We start from the raw sequence: 9,989 nt of genomic DNA, 5'->3' as shown, positions 1-9,989 counted from the left end.
AACGAAACGTTGTCCAAAAGCTAAAATAGCGAGTTAAGACTTCAATGAACACTAAATAGAGTATAACTGTCCAATTTTACGCCTTATGAATGCTCAGTTATATGCATAGACAACTTTTTCACGTTTAGTGTAATTTTGAACTTAACTTGGTCTATTGGCTTCTTTACCTAACGAAATGTTGTCCAAAAGCTAAACTAGAAAGTTAAGACTTCTTATAACACTAAATAGAGTATAATGGTCATATTTGATACCTTAGAAATGCTCAATTCTATGCATAGACAACTTTTTCACTGTTAGAGATGTGTATTTTGTATATTTTTAGTATAGAAGGGTAGTATGGTCTTCTCTTCATTCTCTTGTCTATATACTCATGTATTACTCATTTGTTACACAATTTCATATCTATTATCATGGTATCGAGCTAAGTTTTTTTTTTCTCTACAATTTTTTTTTTCGTGCGGCACTCTTCTCCGACGAGCTCCTCCCAGTGCGCCACTGTTCCCAGCTCTCTCAGCCCAGCTCCGGCGAGATCTCGGCAGATCTCTGCTGTCTGCCGACCAGCACTGCCCAGTTCGGTGCTCTCTGCGGCCGCTGTTCTCAGCTCTCTCAGTCCAGCTCCGGCGAGATCTCTGCTGCCGACCAGCACTGCCCAGTTCTCTACCGACCAGCTTTGGTTCACTCTGCCAACCCAGCTGCCAGCTGCCAGCTCCCAGCTCCCAGCTCCGATCTCTCAGCTGCCGGCGAGCTTCTTCTAGTGCGCCTCTACTCTCATCTCTCTCGGCCCAGTTCTCTGCCGACCAGCACTGTACAGATCGATGCTCTTTGCCTCGTTTGGTCCACTCTGCCAACCCAGCCAGATCTGTTTTTTTTTTATCTTCTGACATTGCAGTTTGGCCCTCCATATTTCTGAAATTGCAATTTGGTCCCTCCATCTTTCTGACATTGCAGTTTGATCCCTCCAGCTTTCTGACATTGCAGTTTGGCCCTCCATATTTCTGAAATTGCAGTTTGGTCCCTCCAGCTTTCTGACATTGCAGTTTGGTCCCTCCAGCTTTCTGAACTTACAGTTTAGTCCCTACAGATTTTTTTTTTAATTGTAGTTTGTATTGATGGCAACTCTTGGTGCTGATTTTCGACCTTTGACGGGGACTGGTTCCTCTGCCACTCGGTCTTTGTCGACCTCGGCTGCATCATCGACGACCGTTGGTTTGACCACCCTTGACCTTCCTCGGGATTTTCTTCCCACTTCGACTGATTTTCGGCTCACTTCAGCCGGTGACTGGCTTACTTGGAGTGCCACGGTTCGTAATGCCTTGTTTGGCCGAGGGCTCTTATCTTATCTCACAGATGGTCCACCTGCTGATGGTTCTGATGATGTTTTAACTGCTTGGACTCTTCGAACTAACCGAGTCTCCAGTTATCTGATTGAGTCTCTCGACCCGGCTCTCCGTCCTGATCTAGTTACTCAAGCTGCCCATGTTGTTTGGAGATCTCTTACCGCTCGTTTTGTTGAACGCAGTGGGGCTCGTCAGTATTCACTTCTCACTCAGGCTGCTACTGCTCGTCAGGATGATCGGTCTATTCAGCAGTTCTATCACCACATGCGTGGTTTTTGGCGTGAGTTGGAGGTTTTTCTCCCTGCTGGCAGTCATATTGCTGCTGATGTGATTTTTTGGGATATGCGTCACATGTACGAGTTTCTGATGGCTCTCCGCCCCGAGTTTGGTCCTCTGGTTGGTCAGCTTATACATCGTGACCCCCCTCCCAGCCTCGAGACTGCAGTTGCTGAGTTAGTCGCCGAGGAGACTCGTCTTCGCCTACTAGGTGGGGTCAAGTCTACTCCTGCGCCCTCTAGTTTCTCCGGTGTTCTTGTTGCAGCTCCCTCTAGTGTTTCCACAGCTCCCTCTGGTCGTCCTACTTGCCCTCATTGCATGCGGCCAGGTCATACTATAGATGACTGTTGGAAGCTCCACCCCGAGCGTCGTGTTGGACCTCGTGGCCGCGGCCGCCGTGCCTCCACTTCCACTGTTGCGGCTGTTACTCATGCACTTCCTTCTCCTGCTCCTGCTCCTGCTCTTGCTTTGCCTCAGATTGATATTCAGCAATTTCAGCAGTTCCAGCAGTTCCAGCAGTATCAACAGCGTCTTGAGCAGATGACTACTTTTTCTAGCACTGGTAGCACTCCTGCACCCTCTGCTTTCTCAGCCACTGGTATGTCTAGTACTTGGACTTTTGACTCTGGGGCCTCTCATCATATGACCTCTGATGCCTCACTGTTGACTGATTGTAGTCCCTCACCTCCTATTCCCTCTATTTACACTGCTGATGGTTCTCCATTGAGAGTTTCTCAGGCTGGCTCTATTACTACTACCTCAGAGCCCTCAGGCCATCTCTCTCTACCCTCTGTTCTTCATGCTCCTCAATTGAGCATGAACCTTATTTCTGTTGGTGGTATATGTGATTTTGGCTATGATGTTTTATTCATACCTCTTCTTGTCGTGTGCAGGATCCGTCTACCAGCCGGGTGATTGGCAGTGGTCGTAGAGTGGGTGGCCTCTATCATCTCCAGTCCCTCCACATTCCCTCCTCGCGTCCCAGTTTTTGTGGCCTTGCCTCTCCTACTCCTGATATCTGGCATAGACGATTAGGTCATATTTCTGAATCGCGACTGAAGAGTCTCTCCCTGTCTGGAGCTCTCGGTCGTGGTCCTTTTTCTGCTTTGAGTCCTTGTCTTGGTTGTAAGCTTGCTAAAGCTACAGCACTCCCCTTTTCACCCAGTGTATCCCAAACTTCTAGTGTTTTTGATCTATTACATTCAGATATTTGGGGCCCTGCACCTCTCCCTTCTATTTGTGGTTATCGTTATTATGTTTCCTTTATTGATGACTTTACTCGCTATACCTGGGTCTATCTCTTACAACATCGCTCTGAGATTCTCTCTGTGTATGAGCACTTTACCACTATGATTTTTACCCAGTTCGATCGTCGCATCAAGACGCTTCGCTCTGATTGTGCTCTTGAGTACTTGTCTTCTAGTATGCGCTCATTGCTCTCCTCTCACGGTACCATTTTTCAACACTCATGTCCTCACACACATGAGCAGAATGGTGTTGCTGAAAGGAAGCATCGACACATTCTAGAGACTACTCGGGCACTTCTACTTTCTGCTTCTGTGCCTCGTTCTTACTGGGCTGAGGCTGTTCTCACTTCAGTCAATCTTATCAACATTACTCCCTCTTCAGTTCTCCCTGGTCGTATCTCTCCTCATGAGCGGCTCTTCCGCTCCCCACCTGACTACTCTCGTCTTCGCACATTTGGCTGCACTTGTTTTGTCCTATTACCTCCTCCTGAGCGTTCCAAATTGTCTCCTGTTTCTGTCAAATGTGTTCTCCTCGGTATCAGTGCTGAACACAAGGGTTATCGTTGCTACGATCCCTTGACTCGGCGCGTCCGTATCTCTCGTCATGTCTCCTTTCTTGAGGATGTTCCTTATTTCTTCTCGACATCTCAGGATCTTACCTTTATTACGCCTCCGCCTTTACCCACTCCTGAAATTTCTACTCTCTCTCCTCCTATTTCTTCTACCTCCATTCTAGATATTTCAATCTCTTCCACTCCCTCGGATTCTACTCCTACTGAGCCTAATCCTCCATCTTCCTCGTCCTCTGTTGGCCCTGATCACGTTCCCCCTGTACCTGATCCTCCATCTCCATCTTCATCATCGTCCTCGACTGATATTGTTCCTCCTCCTCCTTCATCTGGTATTACTCCTTATCCTCTTCACTACACCCGTGATCTTGACTATGTCCCATCTTCTAGTTTTGATACTACCTCATCCTCCTCGATCACTTGTCCATCATCTGCTAGTACGGATCCTCCTGCACCTCGCTATCCTCAGCGCGAGCGACGTCCTGTGGAGAGGTATGGTTATAGTTCTGTTTCCACTTATGCTCCACAGTTTACTGCTTTTCTTACTGCTCTTCATTCGGAGTCTGAGCCTAGTACATACAGTGAGGCATCTCAGTCCGTTCAGTGGCAGCAGGCTATGGCTGAGGAGTTTGAGGCTTTTAGGGAGACTCGGACTTGGGATGTGGTTCCTCTTCCTGTTGGTGTTAGGCCTATTGGCTACAAATGGATTTACCGGGTCAAACGTCGACCTGATGGGTCCATTGAGCGCTATAAGGCGCGTCTTGTAGCTAGAGGTTTTTCTCAGGTGCATGGTATTGATTATGATGAGACCTTTGCTCCAGTTGCTCAGATGACTACAGTTCGCACTTTATTGGCAGTTGCGGCAGTTAGTCAATGGCCTCTTCTTCAGATGGATGTGAAGAATGCCTTTCTCAATGGTGATCTCTCAGAAATTGTTTACATGCAACCCCCTCCTGGACTTCGGACTCCTCCTCAGCATGTTTGTCGCCTTCGTCGGGCTATCTATGGTCTCAAACAAGCCCCTCGGGCTTGGTTTGAGCGTTTTCGTCAGGTGGTGACTCAGGCTGGATTTACTGAGAGTTCTCAGGATCACTCTCTATTTGTTCGGTCATCCCCTCAGGGGCGGGCGATTCTGCTGTTGTATGTGGATGATATGATCATTACAGGTGATGATACCGCTGCCATACAGTATCTTCAGCGACACCTTCAGTCTCAGTTTCGAATGAAAGATCTTGGTTCTCTCAGGTATTTTCTTGGTATTGAGATTACTCGTTCTGATCATGGCATTCTGCTGTCCCAACAGAAGTATCTCTCTGACATCCTCAGTCGGGCTGCTCTCTCAGATACTCGCAGTGTTGACACTCCTCTTGAGCTTAATGTGAAGCTCCGTCCGACTGATGGTCAGCCTCTTCCTGATCCGACTCGCTACAGGTAGATTGTTGGTCAGCTTGTGTACCTATGCATCACTCGTCCGGATATTGCTCATGCTGTGAGTATTGTGAGTCAGTTTATGTCTACTCCCAGCTCAGTTCACTATGGTGCTCTCCTTCGGATTCTTAGGTATCTCAGTGGGACTATGACTAGGTCCTTGTACTTATCATCATCCTCGCCTCTCACTCTTCAGGCATACTCAGATGCTGATTGGGCACGTGATCCTACTTCTCGTCGCTCTATTACAGGCTACTGTGTGTTTCTTGGTGACTCTCTCATCTCTTGGCGCAGCAAGAAACAGAATGTAGTCTCTCTTTCTAGCACGGAGGCGGAATATCGTGCCATGGCCACTACGGCTAAGGAGATTGTTCATCTACGTCGTCTCCTTAGTCACTTGGGTGTCCATATTTCTGGACCCACACCGATGCATTGTGACAACAGGAGTGCTATCCATATTGCCAGCAACCCTGTTTTTCACGAGAGGACGAAACACATTGAGATTGATTGTCACTTTGTTCGTGAGCAGTTTCTATCGGATGTTCTCTCCTTGCCTTTCACTTATTCTGTTGCACAGTTGGCGGATTTCTTCACGAAGTCTCACACTGTTTCTCGTCATCAGCTTCTTATTGGCAAACTCTCGGTGTTTGACCCACCTTGAGTTTGAGGGGGGGTGTTAGAGATGTGTATTTTGTATATTTTTAGTATAGAAGGGTAGTATGGTCTTCTCTTCATTCTCTTGTCTATATACTCATGTATTACTCATTTGTTACACAATTTCATATCTATTATCATTCACGTTTACCGTAATTTTGAACTGAACTTGGTCTATTGGCTTTTTTACCTAACGAAACGTTGTCCAAAAGCTAAACTAGCAAGTTAAAACTTCTAAGAACACTAAATAGAGTATAACGGTCCAATTTGATGCCTTAGGAATGCTCAGTTCTATGTATAGACAAGTTTTTCTCGTTTCGTGCAATTTTGAACTTAACTTGGTGTATTGGCTTCTTTACTTAACGAAACGTTGTCCAAAAACTAAACTAGCAAGTTAAGACTTCTAAGAACATTAAATAGAGTGTAACGGTCCAATTTGATGCCTTAGGAATGCTCAATTCTATGCATAGACGAGTTTTTCACGTTTCGTGCAATTTTGAACCGAACTTGGTCTATTGGCTTCTTTACCTAGCGAAACGTTGTCCAAAAGCTAAACTAGCAAGTTAAGACTTCTAAGAACGCTAAATAGAGTATAACGGTCCAATTTGATGCCTTAGGAATGCTCAATTCTATGCATAGATCAGTTTTTCACGTTTCATGCAATTTTGAACTTAACTTGGTCCATTGGCTTCTTTACCTAATGAAACGTTGTCCAAAGGCTAAAACTAGCAAGTTAAAACATCGTAGAACACTAAATAGAGTATAACAGTCCAATTTGATGCCTTAGGAATGCTCAATTCTATGCATACACAAGTTTTTCACGTTCGTGCAATTTTGAACTTAACTTGGTCTATTGGCTTCTTTACCTAACGAAGCGTTGTCCAATAGCTAAACTAGCAAGTTAAGATTTCTAAGAACACTAAATAGAGTATAACGGTCCAATTTGATGCCTTAGGAATTCTCAGTTCTATGCATAGACAAGTTTTTCACGTTTCGTGTAACTTTGAACTTAACTTGATCTATTGGCTTCTTTACCTAACGAAACGTTGTCCCAAAAGCTAAGCTAGCAAGTTAATACATAGTAGAACACTAAATAGAGTAGTAACGTGCAATTTGATGCCTTAGGAATGCTCAGTTCTATACATAGACAAGTTTTTCACGTTTCGTGTAATTTTGAACTTACTTGGTCTATTGCTTCTTTACCTAACGAAACGTTGTCCAAAAGCTAAGCTAGCAAGTTAATTCATCGTAGAACACTAAATAGAGGATAAACGGATCCAATTTGATTCCTTAGTAATGCTCACTTCTACGCATAGTGACAAGTTTTTCACGTTTCGTGCAATTTTGAAATTAACTTGGTCTATTTGCTTCTGTACCCAACGAAACGTTGTCCAAAATCTAAACTAGCAAGTTAAGACTTTAAGAACACTAAATAGAGTATAACGGTCCAATTGATGCCTTAAAATTCATATTCTATTATTTTCAATTTCACGTTTCATAATTTAACTTAAATATTGGCTTTTTAACTAAAAAGTTGTAAAAAAAAATAAATAAGACTTCTAAAAACACTATAATATAAAACGTCCAATTTGATGCCTTAGGAATGCTCAGTTCTATGCATAGACAAGTTTTCACGTTTCGTGCAATTTTGAACTTAACTTGGTCTATTGGCTTCTTTACCTAACGAAACGTTGTCCAAAAGCTAAACTAGCAAGTTAAGACTTCTAAGAACACTAAATAGAGTATAACGGTCCAATTTGATGCCTTAGGAATGCTCAATTCTATGCATAGACAGTTTTTCACGTTTCGTGCAATTTTGAACTTAACTTGGTCATTGGCTTCTTTACCTAACGAAACGTTGTCCAAAGCTAAACTAGCAAGTTAAACATCTAGAACACTAAATAGAGTATAACGGTCCAATTTGATGCCTTAGGAATGCTCAATTCTATGCATAGACAAGTTTTTCACGTTTCGTGCAATTTTGAACTTAACTTGGTCTATTGGCTTCTTTACCTAACGAACGTTGTCCAAAAGCTAAACTAGCAAGTTAAGACTTCTAAGAACACTAAATAGAGTATAACGGTCCAATTTGATGCCTTAGGAATGCTCAGTTCTATGCATAGACAAGTTTTTCACGTTTCGTGTAACTTTGAACTTAACTTGTCTATTGGCTTCTTTACCTAACGAAACGTTGTCCAAAAGCTAAGCTAGCAAGTTAATACATAGTAGAACACTAAATAGAGTATAACGTCCAATTTGATGCCTTAGGAATGCTCAGTTCTATACATAGACAAGTTTTTCACGTTTCGTGTAATTTTGAACTTAACTTGGTCTATTGCTTCTTTACCTAACGAAACGTTGTCCAAAAGCTAAACTAGCAAGTTAAGACTTTAGAACACTAAATAGAGTATAACGGTCCAATTTGATGCCTTAGAATGCTCATTCTATGCATAGACAAGTTTTTCACGTTTCGTGCAATTTTGAAATTAACTTGGTCTATTTGCTTCTTTACCAACGAAACGTTGTCCAAAAGCTAAACTAGCAAGTTAAGACTTTAAGAACACTAAATATAGTATAACGGTCCAATTTGATGCCTTAGGAATGCTCAGTTCTATGCATAGACAAGTTTTTAACGTTTCTTGCAATTTTGAACTTAACTTGGTCTATTGGCTTCTTTACCTAACGAAACGTTGTCCAAAAGCTAAACTAGCAAGTTAAGACTTCTAGAACACTAAATAGAGTATAACTGTCCAATTTGATGCCTTAGGAATGCTCAGTTTTATGCATAGACAACTTTTTCACGTTTTGTAATTTTGAACTTAACTTGGTCTATTGGCTTCTTTACCTAACGAAACGTTGTCCAAAAGCTAAACTAGCAAGTTAAGACTTCTAGAACACTAAATAGAGTATAACGGTCCAATTTGATGCCTTAGGAATGCTCAATTCTATGCATAGACAACTTTTCACGTTTCTGTAATTTTGAACTTAACTTGGTCTATTGCTTTTTACCTAACGAAACGTTGTCCAAAAGCTAAACTAGCAAGTTAAACTTCTAAGAACACTAAATAGAGTATAACGTCCAATTTGATGCTTAGGAATGCTCAGTTCTATGCATAGACAAGTTTTTCACGTTTCGTGCAATTTTGAACTTAACTTGGTCTATTGGCTTCTTTACCTAACGAAACGTTGTCCAAAAGCTAAACTAGCAAGTTAAGACTTCTAAGAACACTAAATAGAGTGTAACGGTCCAATTTGATGCCTTAGGAATGCTCAATTCTATGCATAGACGAGTTTTTCACGTTTCGTGCAATTTTGAACGAACTTGGTCTATTGGCTTCTTTACCTAACGAAACGTTGTCCAAAAGCTAAACTAGCAAGTTAAGACTTCTAAGAACGCTAAATAGAGTATAACGGTCCAATTTGATGCCTTAGGAATGCTCAGTTCTATGCATAGACAAGTTTTTCACGTTTCGTGCAATTTTGAACTTAACTTGGTCTATTGGCTTCTTTACCTAACGAAACGTTGTCCAAAAGCTAAACTAGCAAGTTAAGACTTCTAAGAACACTAAATAGAGTATAACGGTCCAATTTGATGCCTTAGGAATGCTCATTCTATGCATAGACAAGTTTTCACGTTTCGTGCAATTTTGAACTTAACTTGGTCTATTGGCTTCTTTACCAACGAAACGTTGTCCAAAAGCTAAACTAGCAAGTTAAGACTTCTAAGAACACTAAATAGAGTATAACGGTCCAATTTGATGCCTTAGGAATGCTCATTCTATGTAGACAGTTTTTCTCGTTTCGTGCAATTTTGAACTTAACTTGGTCTATTGGCTTCTTTACCTAACGAAACGTTGTCCAAAAGCTAAACTAGCAAGTTAAGACTTCTAAGAACACTAAATAGAGTATAACGGTCCAATTTGATGCCTTAGGAATGCTCAATTCTATGAATAGACATTTTTCACGTTTCGTGTAATTTTGAACTTAACTTGGTCTATTGGCTTCTTTACCTAACGAAACGTTGTCCAAAAGCTAAACTAGCAAGTTAAGACTTCTAAGACACTAAATAGAGTATAACGGTCCAATTTGATGCCTTAGGAATGCTCAGTTCTATGCATAGACAAGTTTTTCACGTTTCGTGTAATTTTGAACTTAACTTGGTCTATTGGCTTCTTTACCTAACGAAACGTTGTCCAAAAGCTAACTAGCAAGTTAATACATCTAGAACACTAAATAGAGTATAACGGTCCAACTTGATGCCTTAGGAATGCTAGTTCTATGCGTAGACAGTTTTTCTCGTTTCGTGCAATTTTGAACTTAACTTGGTCTATTGGCTTCTTTACCTAACGAAACGTTGTCCAAAAGCTAACTAGCAAGTTAAACATCTAGAACACTAAATAGAGTATAACGGTCCAACTTGATGCCTTAGGAATGCTCAGTTCTATGTAGACATTTTTCACGTTTCGTGTAATTTTGAA

The 9,989-nt window shown here is 42.0% G+C and overlaps 1 protein-coding gene across 1 annotated transcript; it reads left to right on the top strand.

The window, feature by feature from the left end:
* Window positions 1-370: 370 nt before the first annotated feature.
* On the top strand, window positions 371-2,782 carry LOC119990998. The gene is made up of 3 exons (XM_038837168.1): window positions 371-829; window positions 1,101-2,211; window positions 2,507-2,782. The coding sequence occupies exons 1-3, from the start codon at window positions 371-373 to the stop codon at window positions 2,542-2,544; spliced, it is 1,608 nt and encodes a 535-aa protein (XP_038693096.1). The 3' UTR covers window positions 2,545-2,782.
* The last annotated feature ends 7,207 nt before the right edge of the window (window positions 2,783-9,989 follow it).

The sequence above is a fragment of the Tripterygium wilfordii genome, chromosome 22 (assembly GCF_013401445.1).
Source record: "Tripterygium wilfordii isolate XIE 37 chromosome 22, ASM1340144v1, whole genome shotgun sequence".
NCBI classification, from domain to species: Eukaryota; Viridiplantae; Streptophyta; class Magnoliopsida; order Celastrales; family Celastraceae; genus Tripterygium; species Tripterygium wilfordii.
This window is presented reverse-complemented; position numbering and strand designations above follow the sequence as displayed.